This window comes from Rhinolophus sinicus, linkage group LG16 (genome assembly GCF_036562045.2).
Source record: "Rhinolophus sinicus isolate RSC01 linkage group LG16, ASM3656204v1, whole genome shotgun sequence".
NCBI lineage: Eukaryota > Metazoa > Chordata > Mammalia > Chiroptera > Rhinolophidae > Rhinolophus > Rhinolophus sinicus.
This window is the reverse complement of record NC_133765.1, coordinates 22,113,932-22,134,493: the sequence shown is the minus strand read 5'-3', so window position 1 is coordinate 22,134,493 and position 20,562 is coordinate 22,113,932. Positions and strand designations below refer to the sequence as shown.

General features: G+C 55.1%; 1 protein-coding gene across 3 annotated transcripts in view; it reads right to left on the bottom strand.

Moving 5' to 3' along the window:
- The window catches only part of TTC28 (tetratricopeptide repeat domain 28), a 611,406-nt gene that overhangs the window by 10,619 nt on the left and 580,225 nt on the right, over window positions 1-20,562 (bottom strand). For 2 of the 3 annotated variants that reach the window (XM_074321572.1, XM_074321574.1), the window contains 6 exons: window positions 10,497-10,676; window positions 7,680-8,403; window positions 5,129-5,253; window positions 2,484-2,715; window positions 1,736-1,812; window positions 219-242 (listed from right to left, as the gene is read on the bottom strand). In XM_074321572.1, the coding sequence (XP_074177673.1) occupies window positions 219-242; window positions 1,736-1,812; window positions 2,484-2,715; window positions 5,129-5,253; window positions 7,680-8,403; window positions 10,497-10,676 (1,362 nt within the window). The remainder of the gene's footprint in view (window positions 1-218; window positions 243-1,735; window positions 1,813-2,483; window positions 2,716-5,128; window positions 5,254-7,679; window positions 8,404-10,496; window positions 10,677-20,562) is intronic. The other variant, XM_074321573.1, reaches the window with a different exon arrangement.

Below are 20,562 nucleotides of genomic sequence, written 5' to 3'. Positions count from 1 at the left end.
AGAAGGGTGGAGCAGGAAAAGGGGAGCCAGAGCAGAGGAGGGGGGCAGACGGCCGGAGCCAGTGGCACTGGTCACCCCAGCCCGAGCGTGTGTTGGCGTGTGCGTGTGGCTCCGAGACAGCACAGCACGTGCTTACCGAGCTGAGTGCCAAGGGGAGCTTGGGGTGGGTGGGGTGAGGGGCTCACCTGACGACAGTTGCTACTTAAAGTAGTACTCACCATTCCAACCATATTTTTAACAGCCTTCGGCCAGCAGATTATAAGAAAAAGAAAGAAAAAGAGAGAGAAAGAAGAGAGTTTAGACTCAAGCACAGGTTGTTATGCAACACGAGCTGATCACTGCTTTAGGAAGCGCCACACCAGGCCCGCGGCTCTGACCGGGACGGGAGGGGAGAGGAGCGAGAGTCAGCAGGGACACACAGGAAAATGAACAGCCACGCGTGCTCGGGGTCGAGGGGCTCAGGGTCAGGGGCAGCCAGGCCCTGCCCTTCTTCGCCAGGAGCAGAGCAGGGCAGGCCAGACTCAGGTGGGGAAGCGCACAGTGGGCACGTATAGGCCACTCTGTAAACCAAAGTCCAAGGTTCGGGAGTGACTCAGCAAGTGTCCACCAGCCACCAGCTGCTGGAGGCAGCCCAGGACACTTCCCTGGGGCTGGGCCGGAGGACAGCAAGGCCCTGTGCTGCCACCAAAAGCAAGAAATTAAGCAACTGGCTTTGTGGATTCTCAGTCTTGCCTGGCAAATGTAACTCTAGCTTTTTCTTTCTGTAGCGCACAGACTTCTAGCTCTGCTGAGTTCAGGATGCTTTAATGTGCGACGTTCCAGAAGTGCCTACCCAATTCTATTCAAAAGCAGAGGGAACACACTTATTACAAAATGAGTAGGAACTCAACCAAGCGTCCAGACGGAGCTGTGCTCCAAATCCGGGCTGGGCACAACCCCAGGTACGTGGAGGCTCTAGGCCCCGTTCAGGTTTTCAGAGGTTAAGCCTAGATGGAGGAGCTGAGTTCCACATAGAAATATTTCTGCTTAAAATGGTATCTGCTGATAAATATATAATAATGTGTATTATTGTTTTGAAATTATTACACTCCAAGATGACCAAAGAAAACTGCTCTGCTCTGCAGGGGCTGCTGCCCCTCCAGAAGCTCTCCCACACGTGGCTGTCCCCCGGGGAAGACACAAGCTCTGAGGCCAGGCTGGGAGGGGCCTCCATGGTGCTGAGAATCCTCCAAATACCTGAATGAGATCTACATTTTCTTCAAGTATTTTAAAAATCCTGCTAAGCGGTATCTTGACATAGAGCTGTTTGTGTTCACTGCTGTGCCTCAGTGGCTGTTTTGTTTCAGGTGGGGTTCATACTTTGATCTGAGAATAAGTATTGGAGCACCTGTTGCCCTGGCTTAGGGAAGGGGCTGTAACACTTGTCAGTCAGCAGGAAAAACTGGTGGGTGGGGATGACAAGATGTGGGAGGCCACTGAATGGAGAGCTCCGGAAATGCCGAGACCCACAAGCGTCCCCTGAAGGCCCCAAAGCTCTTGGGACTCAGCGCCCCTCCATGTCTAGCACGTGCTGGGGAGGGCTGTTCTCTAACCCAGCTTTCGCTTTTTCCCTCTAATCACAAAGGCTGAAAAAAGCCTTGCGGTGGCATTCCTTGCACGTTCCTAGGGCCAAACCAGTCTCTCTCCAAGTCGGCACAGCCCTCAGGCCTGGGCTCAGCCGTCCTGGCTAACTCACCCGGCTGATGAGCTGCTCGCCCGTCTCGGAGGCAGTGATGAGCTTGCAGAGGGCTTGGAGGGCAGGGTTGGGCAGACCTACACCAAGAAGGAGACGGGTGTTATCCAGGGGGGCTTTTGCACCCACCGTCCTGCTGCCTCCCCAGGGGAAAGAGTCCAAAACACTCAGCATTGGTGGCATTTCAGAAGTTCAGGACAGCCAGATGTGTGCGTCCAGGTGTGACTTAGCACAGGAGAGAATGGTCTCAGGAAGGCTGGAGGAGGCAGGGCAGGGGCCAGTGCGGACTCGGCGGCAGTCCTCCCGGCACCTGGTCACATTCCCAGGACCCCGTCTCAGTCGCTCAGGCAGCATCTCGCCTCTGAGTGAAACCCCAAGGGTTGCCCTGAACAGCTGCACCCCGCTTCAGCCTGGGGTTGGCCGCATGGCTCTGTCTGATCTGAAGCTGCCGATTAAATGCTAACGGCAGCTGCGGTTCACCTCGCATTACCTCCTGTCGCCCCAGGAACAGGCAGAGCCAGGGCAGTGCCCTACTGGGCAGAGGACGCCTTGCCATTACCGGTGGAAAGACCAGGTCAAGAGCACTCCTTTCCTGCAGAGCAGGAGAAGTCTGGCTGGGACTGCCAGTTCTCAGGAAGCTCCTTCTAGCTCCGAGACCCAGCATCCTCACAGTGCAGGAGCCACAGCCACCAGCCCTGCTGGCCCTGCTGTCAGCCAGTCCCTTGGTGGCCCGGCCCTCCTTGACACTCACCCAGCAGGGACTGGATGGTACTGCTGCACTGCTGCAGCCGGTCGCCGGGGTCGGAGGTTGGGAAGAAGACAGCTGCTGGCAGGCCGCTAGCCGGGGGGTCCAGCCGGAAGCCCACGGCGGTGAGGAGGGCCTGCCACCCGGGGATGCCGCCCACTTTGTTCTCCACGCTCTGCTGGGACGTATACATGGCGTTGCGCTGCCCGTTCTGAATGCGCTGCAGGGACTTCTCCACCTGGAAGGGCAAAGCAGAGTGAGGTGCTGCTCTGCTCAGAGGGCCAGCCGCATTTCTCTCCAAGTTGCTTTCGGGGAACACAAAGCCCCATGTGTGAAGCCAGTGCAAGGCTGACTGCTGCCAGTCAGCTCCTGGGCACTCGGGCCCGACGACCATGACACTGCAGCAGTGGCCTGGCTTCTTGCAAGGGAGGGAGAAAAGGGAGACGTTACAGTCAGAGCCAGCAAAGGCTGGCGTGACTTGGAAGAATTCTGTCCCTTCTCTAACCCACCTCCTCCCGCTCCAGGGTCTCCTCCACAGACACTGAAGTGATTGGTGTGAAAACCAATCTCAGGTCAGGGCCCTGCCCCAAACCATATGATGGTTCCCTATCACTAGGATAAACCCCGAGGCCTTCAACACCCCCGTTCACGGCGCGACACACCTCACACACCAAGCAGTGCCCGTCATGGGCCTTGGCTGGCAATGCCCTTCCGTCCCTCTGACTCATCGTTAATCCTGCAGCACTGGCCTCCGGAACCTGTGTGTCCCATCGCAATCGAGTGTCCCCCCTGCCTTCACGGCCTAAATCAGTGCCTGGCACACAGGGGCAGAATTCATCCAAGTAAGTACATTAACTCTCCCCTCCCTGGGAGCACTCGACAGCACTTCCAACAGCCTCGGGCCTTCTCCTGGCAGTTTCTCTCTCTAGGGAACCTCAGTCCATCTGGAGATACTGTTTGCCCTGAGGCACATGTGCCATCACTGGAGATGCAGAAGAGCCATTCAAAGATGTCACCTGAGACTCTTCTTATAGTAAAATCCTGCTGCTGGGGGCTGACATCGCAGGCAGGAAGAAATGTGTCCTCAGGCAGGACAGACAACCCACCAACTGGCTTTCCGTCGGGCTAGAAGGGCCTTGGAGACGCTGCACACAGGGGCAAGGGGAACCCGGGATAATTAGGAGGTAAGGGCTGGTGAACTTGACCCATGGCCCATGTGGTCACCCCAGAAGATAAAGCCCAGAAAGAAGAGAAAACCCTTAAATGTGCCTGAGGGGCCTCCAGGCCCACTGGGGGAGAGCTGAGAGGCCTGGCTCTTGCTGCACAGCCTGGCCTGGGAGGGGCAAGCCAAACAGGCAGAAAGGGCAGTTGTTTTCTAAGAAAAGCAGTCAAGGCGACACGGGGGTGACAGGTCCTTGAGCAGGGCCCTAGCACCAAGTAACCAGGAATCTGTGCGGGCTCCAGGCACAGGGTAAAATCACTGAGACAGTCTCCCCAGATTCTCAAAGCACACAGGCCCCTCTACCTTGTAGCAGGCCGCTGGGATACCCCAAGTCTGGCCGGAGAGCTGTCAGAGGTTTTCAGGTTCCAGCATTCTTACGTGTTCACACACTGACTTCTGTCAGGCCTGACAAACTCCTCAGGCTGACCCTAAGTTTAAGGAACATACATGACTGCTCCATCACCAGGTGTGTGCAGACAGCTACCACCCCAGGCCCATGGAGCAATGAGTTTGCCCGGCCAAGGGGACAGGCCCCCCTGGAACGCAGCCCCCAGACTCGGAACTCTTGCTCAAAGCCCCCAGCCCGCTCCCAGGCCGGGTCAGCCTCCTGAGCTCCATCAGCCTGGCGTGTGCCCCTCTCCAGAAGGTGGCCGCAGGGCAGCTGTTAGCATCGCGTTTGGAAACAGCTTAGATGTGGCACAGGCTGTCCAGCCGTGCTGCGTGGACCCCGGGCTGGAGCTGGGCTGCTGTTCCTGGCACAGAACTCCAAGGAGGCAAAGAATTCTAAGTCATGTGAAGCTGCCTTCCAGGTTGTCAAGGTGTAAAGTGGCGCAAGTTTTATGTCTTGGTTTCTTGGTTTGATTTACAACTTTTAAATGTGTAGACAATGGCATGGGGCCCCCATTTGTATAAAGGTCTGGGCTGGCCAAGGTCAGGGTCAGGCTTGGACTCTTCTTCCAACTGAATTTAGAGGAAGGCCAATGTCACCTGATTATAAAATACCATCTCTCAGCTACTGGAACCCTACTGTGTGCCAGCCACTTACCTATTCTCTAATCCTCACGATAACCTTGAAAAGTTCAAGTTTTATCCCCGCTCCCAGATAAGGAAATGGAGGCTCAGAGAGCCAAGGTCACCTGCCCAAGGCCACATGGCCCAGCAATGGCTGTGGGCCCTTGCTCCAGGTCACTCCTCGGCTGCCGCCCCCAGGGTCTTGGCAAGGAGGGCTGCAGCCATCTGTGTGACACCTCACATCATGCCCACTGCTTGGACCGACTGGCTTGACCCACAGACGCCTGGGGACAACATGCCCTCCACCTGCTCATGTCCCCTGGTGCCATGGAAACCCTTTTGGCCTCTCCCTCCTTGTGCATTTCCAGCGGCTTCTGCTCCATGAGAAGCCTGGGGGCGGAGCTCCCGGGCCCCTTACCAGGTGCAGCAGCACACGCAGGGCGTCCCGGGCTCGCTCCGGGTGCTGGAGGATCTCCGTGAGGGCCTGGCCGATGAGCGAGGAGGGGCTGTTCAGCTTAACATCACCGCCAATGAGCATGAACCCTGCGGAGAGCAGAGGGGCACCTCAGAGCCCGCCCCGCCGGTCTCTACAGCTCACCCATGCCTCACAGTTACCCGTCAGAAAGAGGGACCTGCCCACCCCAGCTGCACTAGGCGCTAGGCTGGGGCCTAACTCGGGCGCCTTTCTGTCCCCTCCCTTTAAGAATCGACACTGTTGATTTGCTCAGTAGGTGCGGAGTGCTGCTTTGCAGTGACAGGTGCTTTCTGCTGCACCGTGAGTGAAGGCAGGAACAGACTGACCCAGGGCTGTCCTGGGCCGTCCAGGGCCCCTCCCTGGCTTGACTACCATCCTGAGGAATGACCTGCTTTGTCTTCCCTGAAATCCATCTGTGTCTGGTACATGCCCGGGGACAGAGGGGCAGGTGTGCCTGCCACAGGGGCAAAGGTCTGGGAGGGAAAGGAGCGTGTTCCCTGTGACAGCCAGTCACAGGAATGGGGCGAGGAACTCTGCCCCTCAGCTCCATGCGATGACCTGCGTCCTCCTTGGGGCCACTGGACAAGAGGGCAGGAGGAGGTACCCCCTCTAGTTGTAAGAACAAGCAAGCAGCCAGGCCGGGGAGGGCCACATGTCCACCTGGACCCCAGCCCTCTGCCCTCCACGCTGCTTCCGTAAGCAGGGCCTGGGGAGGCACAGACGCAGCAGTCTCTTCAAGCCGCCAAGCAACGTTAGGACCAACCTGCCCCCACACAGCTGAGGGAAAAGATTTTCTAAAAGAATGAATGAGCCAATGCTGCTTTGAAGGGTAACAGGGCAGCACCACTAAATATCACTTTCCCCAGAACAAAGTTGTGACTTGAAACTGTCACTAAAACTAAACAAGGACAAAAATACCACATCCCTAAGTGCACTGGGAAGACATGGAGGGGGTCTGCTTGGGGGGTAGGGGACCTGTCGGGAATAAATGGCCACGTCCAGGGACCAGTTTCCACACACCCTGCAGCACTTCCTGTGGGACGATGCAGGGCCCAGAGCCCCTTCTGATCGCCGGAGTGGGTATAAAACAGACACTGCACGCTGAGAACAGCTATGGAAACCACCAGCATCGCCTCTGATCTCTGTATCTCCTGGCAGGTGAGGCAGTTTAGCAACTTAGGCCCAAACCCTCAGGCCTGCTGGCCACCCTCCACCTGGCAGGATGGGACTGCCCTGAGGTGAGGGCCTGCGAAGAGTAGGCCTGCTGGACCAATGGAATGTTTCTCTTCAGCCACGTGAAGAAACAGGATGGATTCTACTTTGCTTTTTGGATACAAAAATACTGCAGCTGTGTTGTGTTTGTGAAGTAAACAAATGTTTCCATATCTAACAACACGCAGGCCCCCATGGGCTCCTCGCTTGCAGCCGACTGGGCCCGGGAGCACCAGGGCTCCACCTCAGGGCTTATCCAACTCTGGAAAGTGACGCCAACAATCTCAGCACACATCAACTGGAGTGATTCTGACAGGAAGAGTAAGGTGAAAGCCATTGTGTTCCCAACTTGTAAATACATCCATGGAGGGTACATTTGTTTGCCGTTAAAACAATAAAATGCAAATGTTTGAAAATAAGATTTTTGTTGTTCCTGTTTCTCAAGGTTTAAGACATTGCTTTATGGGTCGTACCATCGTCATCGCATTACCGCATCGGTGGAGCTTCCTGGGAGGTGTGGGGGCCAATTCTGAGACCTTCACGGACTGAAGGTCATGGGACATATCAGCAAAACCACCCCAGCGGGGTGAAGACAATGGCCCAGGGTTGGGTTTGGAGTCTGTGGGTCACAGCCTGTCAGAGAGGGTCTCCTACATGGCAGGGTCCACAGGTCATCACGTGGAGCTGAGAGGCAGAGTTCCTCACCCCGCTCTGTGACCAGCTGTCACAGGGAACACTCTCCCTCCACTCCCAGACCCCGGCCCCTGTAGCAGGCCCACTCAGAATGCAGTTCCTCACGCAACACAAGACACTCGACCCACTTGTCACAGGTCGTCTCAAATGTGAACAGGGAGGCATTGTCAGCACCACTACCACGCTGCCGCTGAGGACACTGAGCTTCAGAAAGGGTAAGTAACCTGCCTCAGGTCACACAGCCTGGTCATGGAGCTAGATCAAACCCAAGCCTTCCAGATGCCAAGTCTATCTACCGCACCGCTTTCTCCAGTCATGGGACTTACACCAGGGGCCGTAAAATGGGTCATCCAGTAAACACTAACCTCGGGAGTTTTACATTCACACTCTGATGGCAAAGTGTTCTAATGCTGCTCCCTGGTCCAAAGACTATCTGAATATGGGGAGGCAGTAAAAGGCTGATTTGGCAGAGAACCAAAGCCTCAGCGAATGAGATGCTCTCCCGGAATCTTCCCGTGCTGCCTCTTCCAGGGCCGCCCTCTCTGCCCCCCACGCACCCGGGGCCGCAGCTGGGGGCCCACACGCCTACCTGCCCAGTTGCAGGGGTGCGAGAAGGCCTTGCTGCTCTGCACCACCTTCATGGCCTCCCCCAGGGCGGCGCTGGCCTTCAGGCCGTTCAGCAGGGACGAGTAGAAGGCATGGAGAAACATCTTGGAAGCAGCCACGGGCACAGGCCACAGAGACACGAGGACGCACTGTGCGCCAGCAGCCAGGAAGGCCCGCGTCAGCGCGATCACCCCGTCGGCCGTGACCTTGCTGTTGGACTCCTGCGAGGAGCCGAGGACCACCAGCTTCACGGGGAGCCGCAGGTCCAGGATGTCGGCCGCCGTGAGCAGCAGCTCCTGCAGGGGTGGGCAGTCCGAGATGCTCTCCCCATCACTGGTGTCGTCCTGCACCCGCAGGGACTCGGGGATGGTGTAGGGGTGGCCGAAGGAGCTCTTGCTGCTGCTGGCAGGGTTGCCGTCCGCACTCGGTGTGAGGACCAAGGCCGACAGTTTCCAAGAGATGTGGGTAGCAAAGTGGACGCACTCGGCCTGGGTCAGGGCACTCATGACCCGCTCTTTGGTGGCCACACTGCCCACCAGGGGCTGGCAGCCCAGCAGCTCCGACACCATGTAGGCTTCCTCCTCAGCGGATGGCATCGGCCCCCACAGCCACCTGTCCATTACCGCTGACGGGAGCTTGGGGTTGCCAACGACAGCCGCCATGGACGTGGAGCTGGAGTAGGTGGGCGGGGTCTTCCTCAGGTGAGACTAGGAGGAAGAAACGACAGGCACATCGCCGTCAGACTGGCCAGGCTGCCCGGCAGTGGTCGGCTGAGCCACGGGCTTCTCCAGAGCACAGAGGCAGGCAGCTCTCCAGGCAGGGCTGGCTCTACCCTGGCTTCTCCTCTGCTCCCAATAACCTTGTTCACGCTCATTTCAACACCATTCTGACACACGTGCATGTCTTACTGAGATTCACACCTTCTATGACAAGCTACTGAAAATAATTGGGGAGGGATGGTAGGAAGGCCCCTTCCCGTTTGTCAACCCCCGGGAGCGCTGGGGAGTGGCACTGATGGGACAGAATGTACAGGAGGTGAGGGTCTGCAGTGCCCGCCTGCCCACCGTCTCTCACCCCCCGAGTGCCCCTAAGGGAGGGGAAACCCACGCCTGGTGAGTCAGGGCTTCGAGGGGTGGCTTTGCTTAAAATGTGTAAAAACCAAGTCACCCTCAGGGGAGACAGGGCCAAATTAAATCCTTTAGAGGCATGACCTACTGAAAAGATTATAATTCCCTTCTGCTTTACGTGCTACAACATAAAAACATCACTGATTATAAAATCAGCATAAAGAAGTCTAACAAATTTCTGATTTCCCCCACGATACCTTTTGATGCTTTTTGGGGAAACATCAAGTATTAAATTAATTCAAAATAACTTTTTGGTGCCTCCTCTTGGTGATGCCTTAAAGTCTGGGCAAGAGAAATGGCTGGTGGGGCTGTCGGCAAACGGGCCTGTCGCAGCCCCTGGGGAAGTTGGCAAACAGCCAGCTCAGTGTCGTCGCCAACACGAAGCTCTCTTAACACGGGTGGTCTCTGGCCCTCAGGTGCTGATGGCGGCAAGCACGGTGAGCCGGCCCCTGGGCGGGACAGTGTCCAACCAGGCCACCTGGGATTCAGTCAGCCAAGGACATGAGAAAAACTTGGAGAAAACAATTTCTTTCACTTTGAACTGACTCTGTCCTATGACAAAGGTACAATTCAGCAACAAAAATAGTCAAAACTAAGATCCTCAAAATCCCAAGAGGCAGAAAATGACCTGCTTTGAACCATGCCAATGACCAAGGTCATCGGAGGCCAAGGCAGGTCCTGTTGCCCCCCCCACGCCCCACACCCAGGGCCTGGGGTCTGGATTCTGAACCCGATGACACCTTCTCCCACTGGGAGGAGGCTGTCTGACCGTCTGAGGGGCTCTGACAGCGGCTGGCCGCTGGAGGGCATTGTCCAGTCTGAACTGGAGCAGTTCAGGTCCTCACGGTAAAGGGTCCTGCAGCTGGGACAGGTGGGAATGCTGTACGTGCAGGGCCAGGTGGGTGGGGAGCATCGGGCCGTGAAGGGCCACAGGAAGCCAGGCTTCCGGATCTCTGAGCAAGTTTGAAGAAGGGGAAGGGGATTCAGGGTTGGCTCAAATGGCTCTCTAATCCCGTGGGCAGGACCCAGGGTGGCTGTGGGGTGAGAACCATGACTGCATGGCCCACTGTCACCCTCTTGAATTTTCCAGATGTTTCTTCCCATCCTGATTTTGCTGAATGAGACCCAAGTCCTTGCCTGTCCTTTAAAAGCCGCCATATTTGTTTTTAGTTCCTTTGTTGGCCTGTGGGATTCTTTTCCACTTGACACTAATCTTATTTGCCTGCCGTCCCTGCCTGTGGCCCCTCTGCTGGGCAGATTGGGCTCCCGGTCAGCAGTCAGCAGGAGGGTGGGGTGTGCGTGGCGCTGGCTGGGCCTCCCTCAGCGCCTCACCGGGGGCCTGCGTGGCAGTGGGCAACCAGCTCCTCAGATACTTGGCCTGGCCTCACGCCCGACACAGAGCCTTCTAGGTCACAACCATGACGTCACAGCAAAGGAAGTTAGAGAGAAATGACCCAACTTGTGGCTTCCTGAGGTAGCAAAGAGCTGTGAGGGGTCAGGAGAGCGGTGCCCCTGCCTCCAGACACCTCTAAAGTCATCCTACCCAGCTGCAAGCCACACAGTTAACAGTCTGAAGAGACCACATCCTATCGCTTCAGAGCCCTCCTGGCCAGAGACCGTGCCCGGAGGACCGGAGAACGCGACAGCCACCGGCCGCCCTCCGCGGGCCTTACCTTGGACTGCAGGCCGAGGGCGCGGATGGAGGGGACGGCGATGAGGGCGAAGCGCTCATACAGGTACTCGTTGGAGGAGCTTCCCTTCAGGAGGGCGAAAGGGATGAGGTACAGCTCCCCCTCCAGGACCAGGACGAGCTGCCGGTGCCGGCCCACGGGGCCGCTGGAGTGCATCAGGCCCTGCGGAGCAAGCATGGGGCTCACACGGGGCCCGCAGGATGGGCTCGCGCACGCCAGGCCCACCCTGAAGATGCCTAGCAGGACCAGGCACATCCGAGGGGTCCCAGAGGGAGTGTGGGCGATGGGCTGGGTGCCTCCCACAGGAACATCAGCACGTGGGGGCTTCCACTGGCCTCTCAGGCCTGAGGAGGTTAGAGGACTGAGTCCTCAGGTCCACGGGGCAGCGTGGGAGCCCGGCCCACGAGTCACGGAGGGGATGTCCCACCAAGACAAGGACTGGCCCCAGTAGATCCAGATGTTCCTACAGGAGGCAGGGAATGAACACAAATGGCAGTTACCCCAGAAAGAGCAGTGTGGGTCGTGGTGTACCCCAAAGAACCAAGGGCGGGGGTGCTGCACTGGCACAGGGACCCTAAGAGCAGTGTGGGAATGACTCCTCTCAAACAGGCAATGAGAACTCAACCGGAGCGGGACGTGTTGTCCATTTCAGTGGACAAGTGGCTAAAAAACCAGAGTGTGGACAGAAGGTTTGGGAACTAGGATGACAAGCCCTGGAGGAGAGAGACCTTTTGTGACCTCCGGGCCTCTGTGCTCCTCTGAGGAGTGGACGGCCCTTGGCTCTGCAGTGCTGTCCCCACTCGCTCCCCTGGGGCTGCCAGGGGATCATTCCTAAAGGTCCAGCATGAGGATGTGTGGGGGGGTGCATGCCGACCCACAAGAGACAGACACCCCCACATTCCCATTCTCTACAGACGCATTTCTTTCCAAAAGAATTGCTGATGGAGACCAGGGCTGTGTGAATCTTGGTAAAATAAGGAACGATTGGGAAGAGTGGGCTGGGCAGACTCAGCGTGAATAGAGATGAAGCAGAAGCTGCTGCCTGTGCTCAGGGAGGTGCCCCCCAAGTAGGCCTGGGAGGCCCTGGGTCTGCGGGAGTCACAGCCAGGCTCCCCTCCCCCTGACCTCTGTCTGCCAGGCAAGCGGAGCGCCCACCAGGCTGCCTCCGTGCTCCGGAGGAGCGAATGTGCACGCCTAACGCGGCCGACACACTGCTGTGGGCGCTCGCTGAGGGTGGCAGAAGACACTCAGCTAACCCAAAGTGACACGTGCCTGGCAGGACATTCAGTTTACACAAACCCCCTGTGGCTTTGTTCTTTCTTAAAAAAAAAAAAAAATTCTGGAGGCATCTAAACAGCAGAAATAAAAATTATTAAGCCAAATTGCTTCTTGCTTGCTTTAAGAACTATATTTTCCAGGAAGAGATAAAACAATCCCTGTAGGACCCAGGAAGAAAGAAGTGGGGTGTGTCACAGTGCCCCCAATCCCGTCCGTGATGAGCGTCTGGGCTGGCACAGGGAGGTGGGAAGGATGGGAGCCCCCAGCCCCGCTCCACACCACCTGTCAGCTCCTAGGACTGGTGTCCCCACCAGGAGCCACACCGAACCCTCTGCCTGGTTTGGCAGGTGGAGTCGGCTCTGGGAGGCCACTCTGGGGGGCCACGACACCCAGTGTCCCCAGTGGAGCCAGAAGCGGGGTTGGAGTGGAGTGACCTTGGTGATGGGTCAGCAAGTGTGACAGTGACAACCGCTCACTGCTCAATGAGAGCCTTACTGCCCTACTGTGCTCAGTGTGGGGGTGCAGGCCACCTGCCACGTGCAACACCAGACCCCTCCCCGGCTGAGGTAGGGTCGCCAGGTGCTATTGGACAAGATGCCAGCCCCACCCCTGCAGGTCCTCCCTGGACTCCCGCTACCAGGGCCCAAAGCCCAGTTAGTCTGTCAGGTGTCATCCGGCAGCCACGGACTTCACTGGAACACGTACTCTCAGACAAGCCCCCGTCAGGACAGCCCCACACATGTGCCTCAGTACTGGGTAAGGTCAGAGGTGACCGCAGGGACGGAGCTGTGTATGGTAATTCAGACACAAGACAGCACGCCCAGAGAAGGGGCAAGGAGACCTGCCACGACTTGCTGAAGGCTAAGCTAATGGCGACAAGAGGGCGAAGTCTCTGAAATTCTAGTCTGGGAGAGTGGGGCACTTTTCTCTGAACTGTGTGTCCCAATTCATAGATCTGGGTGCTCCTGGGAGAGGCCCTTGTGGCTGGTACTCAGCTGGCACGCGCGTACAGCCCTGGGCAAGGGCTCTGAATGAGAGCCCTGTCCGGACAGTGTGGCAGGAGGCAGGAGACAGCAGCATCGGCTTGTGGGCAGACAGGTTGCACGGCAGAATGACAGCGCCAGTTAAAAGGCAGTGGGAAAACTGATTGAACATGTTGGGAAAGGGGCCCTGGAAACTGTCTCTGAATTCTGCCTCCAGGATATACGAGCACTGCCCTTGTACGGGAAGATTAGCTATAATCCAATGTGAACTTGAAAGTAGAAAATAAAGTGATGTCTCTATCCAAATTCATATCATCTGTTAGATGAAAAAGGAGGGACGACTCAAGGAAACGCTGCTCTGCGCCTCCGTCTGTCAGTCTAGAAGGGTATTTGCCGGCTTTGTAATTCCTGGGTTTGCAAGATAAAAGGGCTCAGCAACTAAGAGTCAAACAAGTTCCAGCAAAGACTTGGACTTTCTGACCTCTGAAGTTTCTAGAAATGGATCTTTTGAGGTAGAACAAGACAAAAAGGCCAAGTGCCCCTTCACTGTCACCAAAGGGCTGGGACTCTTCGCATCACAGTGCCTGCCGACAAAGAACGCTGGAGAGCTAGCTGTGGGCCAAGACCGGGATGGAAAGGGGCGAGACAAGTGCCCAGCAGGCGAGCATGGCGATGAGCAGACAGGCGCAGCTGAGGTCCAGCCTCTGCAGAGGGAGAGGGCTGCTCCTTTACATGGGGCGGGAAGTGGGCGCCATCGGGGTGGCTCTGGGTGGCTGTGACCAGTTTACAGCCTCAGCTACTGACACCGTGAACACCTGCCCTGTAATACACTGGATTCCTGAAGCCAATTCTCCTGTCAAGCGAGTGGGCGCTGAGCTTTCTCAATAGAGGGCTGAGGGGCTGCAGGGGGAAGGGAATCTCCTGCCAGCAGCCTAGGTTGGTGATGTGTGTGTGTGAGGACATCCAGGGGAGCCCAGAACCTGGTCCTTCTGTGACCTTACAGTCTTCACCTGCCACTAATAACCACTCGACAGCTCTGTCTACGTGGAAACCAGGTCCAAGCACCCAGGCAACCTGTGCACTCAGCAGGCCTCCTGTCCCCGCCGGCACCCAGACTCCACTGCACACCCTCGCTCGTCGCCAGCTCTGCCACCTGCACTCGGAGGGTGGCCTGTGGCTTGCCCAGCATCTTTAGACCGGCTCCAGCAGGGCCAAACCAGCAAACATCTCTGCCATCCAGTGGGCTGAACCACGAACCACACCTTCTCCAGGGTTTGTCCTTCCCTGGGTACACTCCCTCAGCCTGAGAGAACCACAGACTTTCTTATATCTGCTAGCAAGTCTCTTACCACGTGGAGTAAGTCTTTATATTAAACTTCTCTGGGTGGTTTCTGTCTCCTGACTGGACCCAGACTCTCTGTCTAGCTGCGCTGGTCCAGTGACCAGAAAGGAAAGGTGCATTCTGGGGAGAGGCCTTTGCCATGGGGTCTGGGTCCATCTGCTGTCTTCCAGGTCTCCGCTCTGGGTGACCTGGAATTGCTAGATCACGGGGTGCGCGACAGGGTTTGGGGTGGTCCTGAGTACCTCGACAAGACGCTCTACTCCCTGAGCCTCAGCTTCCAACCCACAGGCCAGTGCTCATGCCCATGACATCACTGGCCTGTGGGGCAAAGCCAACAGCAGCAGGGTACGGGCCACCAGGCCTGGCACCCAGCGGGCACTCAGGACATACTGGTCAAATGTGAATTCACAACTGTCTTCAGGCGCTTGAAATAAGGCCCTATTATTTATACTGTTCTTTCCTCTGGGTGACAATCGTGTTTCCAGAACAACTCATTCCCTCTTTCTCTGGCGTTTACAAACAATCGGGTGGCTAAGACATGGAAATGGCCTCCCCGGAGCATCCAGCTCCAAATTTTAACTCAGGGACTGGAAGAGACCAATGTCACCACTATCCTTCTTGTCTTCACTTACCATCATCATCCGCAGCCATTCTTGAAGAGTCCAAGACACCTGACACCTGTGAAATCTGCTACCAAGCATTTGCCCTGAAGTCAAATGTCTGAGTCTGTGGTTTTCCCAGGCAGCCCCCAAGGTCCCAAATGTTTGCATGGGTGGTGAACTCTGAGTCAGTGGGGATCTCATATATAGTCATGGTGACTAGGGGTCCTTCCCTGTTTAGAAAGCTTAAGAACTACATGCTCCACACACATCACCTGCATTCAAAAGATTAGCCTGCAACCTCCACACGTGGGGAGTTTTGTTTTCACAAGACGACACAGGAGGCCTCTCAGAATATCACAGCATCACAGGTCAGAAGAACAAACATCCCTGATCATGATGGGGGAGGGAAAGAAAACTCCTGGGCCCGTGAGCTTTCGGGTAGATTAGATTTGGAATGAATCTTTGTCTATAACAAAGATTCAAGAAGCAAAGAACTTCTGGGACTCTGGACATGCTAGAACCATGTATAGGGTGTAAGGATTTTTTTCCGGACTCACATTTTTAATTGAGTGAGTTGATGAAATAGAACCTTTTAAGGTAGAAGAACTTTTTCTGTGATACTTTTGAGGAATCTTGGCATCATGGATGGATGGATACAGTTTCTGCAAATATCACATACACTATTCCCCCTTTGGTGGATACATTCCAAGACATCCAGTAGACGCCTGAAACCATGGGTAGTACGAAGCCCTATATACAAGTGTACTATGTTTTTTCCTATATATACATTCCTATGATAAAGTTTAATTTATAAATTAGGCACAGTAAGAGATTAACAACAATAATAAAATAGAACAATTATGATGGATTTGGGGCCATGATTAAGTAAAATAAAGGTCACTTGAACACAAGCACTGCAATACTTCGACAACTGACCTGATAACTGAGACGGCTACTAAGCGACAAGCGGGCAGGGCGTGTACACAGCGTGGACACACTGCACAAAGGGAAGCTTCCCACCCTGAGAGGGGCAGTGAGAGACTGCATCACACTCCTCAGAACGGCACACAATTTAAAACTTATGAATTGTTTGTTTCTGGAATTTTTCGTTTAATATTTTTGGACCATGGTTGACAGCGGGTAATTAAAACCACAGAAAGCGAGACCACAGATAAGGGGGTATTAATGACCTGTTGGAAATAATCGTCAAACCATGACTAAAATCTACCAAGATGTAGTCATCTACCAAGAAATCTACCAAGACTGTAGACACTGTATTCCAACCAGAAATGCAAAAGTAAAAATTCAACCCACTCAACTGTATTCTTTGGCCACCAAACCACTAGTTTTCCTGAAGAATCTAAGAAGCGGAGGAGTGAGGCATCTGAGTGTTGAAAAACATCACCAATGGCCAGCAAGAGCCAGAGGGGCCTGCCTCCCCCCAGGGCCTCCCCCCAGGGACCACCTTGAGTCAAATGAGCCAAAGGCCGGCTCAGGCAGCAGGAACGCTTGTGCAGTGGGGCCGCTCTGTCTTGGCTGACCTCGTCCAAATGAGCCCACGCACCCTCAGTGGCAGGGGTGCCTCCCTTACCCAGCACCTGCCAGGGTAAGGCTGAGAATGCCCCTGCTGCACATCAGCCTGAACACAGCCAGAACCCAGGTGACTGTCACCCAACAGCACTGACCCAGGTGAGAACCACTTCCCTCATGGGAACTCGCTGATTCGTCTGGGTGTTCTTATCACCGGTTTCGGTGGTACAGACAGCTTGCAAGGAATTGCCTCCATTTTTCCTTCTCTTAATCAGTTTTAGAAATGTTTGCTGTCCTTGGGTAACATTTGTCCTCGTTTGAATATTACTACAGATGTCTCAATCAGAAATCAATTAGACAGCCTGGCAGTGTGGCTGCTGGCCCCAAGCATGCCAGTCCCGAGGGCCTCAACCTCCACGCCACACTGTGGAGTCCAGGTCTGATTGTTTCTATGGACAAATATTCCCCAACTCTCTCCAAATCCTCCAATCTATTGAGAAAACAGGCACCTGGTCAGTCTCGTCTCCCAGGGCATCTATTCTAGGGTAAGCTGGTCTCTTACACTACCTGACTTTGCAAAAGTCCTTTTCCCGAGAACAGTAATTACAGTCACGACCCAGCCAAAGCCTAGCTCTCCTCATGGCTGAGCCCTTGGCAGAGCCAGACCCCTGCCTTGCGTTCTTAGATGAGAGGTCTGGGGCAAAATCCCAGAGCTCTAGTGTTTAGGAAGGCAGTCAACCAAACTACCCAACATAAACTGCAAGCTTTAAGTCGTTTCTGGGTTCCTGAAACAGGTACCTCCACTTAAACAGGTAGCCTCATTTATCCGAGCAGAGGTGGGTGAGCAGTACTTTTCTTTCCGATCAAAGTCATACACTCTTGCTACCTATCCTCTAACCTTGGTTTTTAAGACTGTAGACATTGGAAACAGGGAACTGAAATAAGTGGAAATAAAGAAAAGGATAACAGAGACTAGAAGTCCAAACTCCAAGGATCCTGAAAGTCCTCAAATTTGGACCTTTAAGGAGTGATTTGACCAAATCCTAGGGAATTTCCTATTCTAAAGCTGGTTCCTTGATTATAGCAGCTTCTGGCCTTGGATGCTCGGAGCCCCTGTCTGCGAATTGAGGAGCAGCTTTACCTGCAGCAGCCCTGCGGCAGCTCATCACAGCGGACGTGACCCCTAGAACACGGCTATGGGCGTGTGGTTCTGAGTGTGCCCACTGTGAGGACAGTGCCTGACCTTCCACACAGCAGGAAGTCCAAGCTCAGGGCCGTGCGTCACTCTCCGTCACTCTAATTAAAAACGAGCGCCATGCACACAAACAGGGTCCCAGTCTCTTTCACACTGAACAGTTGCAACTTTCCTTTGGTGACGTTTTCTCCTTTGGGTATCAGACAGGATTTGACTTAATGTTTGATGATGGTTCACGTGCAGATGTAACTGGACCCTTTTCAAAGAGAACTGGACATGCTCACGGCATCCTGACAGCAAAGCACAGTGTGGTTCCCGGCAAGAGCCACGGCGACATTTCCCTTAAGCCACATTAAGTCAAATGCTGGTGCCAGCCTACAGGGAAATATTCCTCTGTTTCACTTTCTATACTGTCTGACCTAGTCCCTTAGCAACAGGACTGCGGCTAAACAAAGGCAGCTGTTCAAATAATTACAAGCCCCATGTGAGGAGGCTAATCGTTTTAGTCTTGAAGTGTCAGTGATTCATAATCTTGGACTTTCGGTTTTGATTTGTATTTTCATTGTAAATGTGGGGCAGGATCTGGCTGTCTGGCAGCTGCCAGTGCTGAGGAGGCTGACGGTGTCGTGTTGCCCTCTAGTGGCCTCCAGAGCAGGCGGATGTGCCCGCCATGGGAGGGAAGCAGGAAGATGGCCCAGGCCCCCTTGTCCATCAGGGTGGGCAGCCCTGCTGAGGGGCTACTGGACCTCTCTGAGCTGCATGAGGCCCACGGGCCTCTGGTCCTGGCCCGCCCCACACCTGGGCAGTCTGTGAGCATCAGACAGGGGACCACCGACCGCGCCTCAGCCTTCTCCTCTGTCCAGCGTGCCCGCACATGTCAACAACAACAACTTGACTTGGAAAAAAGGCCTGGAAGTACACACTGTTCCCCAATAAAGCCCTGTTCCCCTGGCCCAATAAGATCTTTGAAAAAAACAATTCTTGAATGACTGGATGAAACTGGGAATGGGGGTGTCTCCTGATTAGAGTCCCACTTTTCAGCTAAGTGTTTCTGAAACACAATGGGTTGCTTCAGTCGCCGAGGAGAAGCTCTTGCTCTGATCATTTACCTCAATGGCCTTTGAAAGTTTACCGTGTCTCATTTGAGGTAGCCAAACGCCTTCACTGTGTTCAAACACCGAGTCACAAGAGAGCATGGTTGTAAACATTGGGACATAAGGATATGCTTTCGAACAAAATGCCTCACTTCCAGATTATGTGCACCCCAAAGGTGAGCGCGGGGCTGCGTCACATCCATTCACAGTTAGCGCCTTCCGGGCACCGTCACACGTGTCTGGGGCAGGGCCTTTTCTCGTCTTTAGTTAACTTTATAAAGATGGTTGTGATCATTGTTCTAACTCGCTGAGGCCTTGACTCCATAAATCTTCCCTTTCCTAGTGCCTCTGGAGGAACACAGATGTCCAGACACGAGCTACCTTCAATTCCACTGGCAGTTTTATTCTTTAAGTCACAGGAGAAAGTTCTGAGAGAGAAAAACTGTCTAAAAAACACCGTGCAGATTTTATAAACTCCTAGGATCCCTTTGAGGACGCGTTGTGGCGCTGTATCAGCCTTTCTCCAGGGCGGAAACACTAGGACGGAGGGAGGGATCGTCTCTACCCACCCCCCAGTTTCCTCTGTGCTGCCACCTAAAGGATTTCTGCCTTGAGTACAGAGGCCCTTCCCAGTCAATGTGGCAGCATCAGCCAGTGAAACAACACCCAGGTGTGTGTCCCCTGCAGGCATGTTGGTGGGACTTGTGATCCTATCCTGAAATATGCCAGAAACCTGGCACCGTGCTGCTTGGCAGGGTCGGAGGGCTCACCAGATTCAAAGCTGCTCTACAGCAGACTCAGTTCCTTCCTTCTGCTTCATAACCTCTCAGAAAGCTTCCCAGGACCACACAAGAGGGGTCACAGGAAACCCATTGGCCTGATTTCTGCCTTAGGTCTTCCGTTTTCAATGTCAGACTAAACCCCAAAAAACAAATGCAGCTTTGGACTACATGTCATTCCATAAACTTTACTGAGTGCCAACACATACCAGGCCCTGTGCCAGCTGCTAGGGACAGAGACAAGGGACCATCTCTGCCTCCAGGGAGTGTGAGGTGGGCAGCGAGGGAGAGGACGCGAGGCATGCCAAGAGCTGAGTCCTGAGCCCAGTGAAGTATCGGGTGCGATGAAAGACACCGGGTACGTATGGGGCCCAGCGGGAGGGACGGCAGGGGATGAAGGCTGCAGGGCCTGGTGAGAAGAGGGCAGGAAGGCTTCTGAGAGGAGGAGACACTTGAGCTGGGCCAGGGAAAGGAGAGGAGCCCTCCAGCTGCAGTGGACCGGAGCCTCCACACACACTGGGGTCACCCGGGTAGCGGCCAGCAGTCTCAGCCCGTCTCCATCTTTGTCCTCTGCCCCCTGCCCCTCCCCCCAACCCTTCCAAGTCAACATCCACAGAGCAAATAATCTGGGACCAGAATACACAAGGGGAAATGAAAGGGACTCAGAAGGCCCCAGGGAGTGAAATAAGGGAGGGTCCAAAGAGCCTTGAGAGGAGCTGGAGGATCAGGGCGTGAGCAGGGGACTGGCAGGATGTCAGCAAAGCGGTGGCACAGACAAGCTGAAGAAGCAGCCTAAGGGCTGGGTGTGTATTTCTCCCCGAGGTCTGGCACGCAAACCAGGGTAAGGGCCGCTGGCATCTGAGACGCTGAGTGCTCTCCGCAGTCTCGTCCCCTCAGTAAAAGGACACTGAGGGGACAATAATCCTAGGAAGGGAAGGATGGCTACATGTGTCGCAGGGAAGGAGAGGACAGGTCTGGGCAGCCGTGCTGATGAGACAGGAGACTCTGGACAGGGAAGGAGGGCTTGGCGCTCAGAGGCAGGTGTGGGCACACGGCGCCCTCGCCCGGCGCACGCCCGCTGCTGCCCCTGCCCTGCATGCTTTTCACACTCACCTCATGCCATCCCGGCTCTAACCTGACGAGCTCAGTGGTATCATCCTCACTTTCTAGTGAGGACAGAGGGACTCAAGGAGGGGAAGCAGCTTGGCCAAGGTCACCAGCCAGGAAAGGGCAGTGCCAGATATG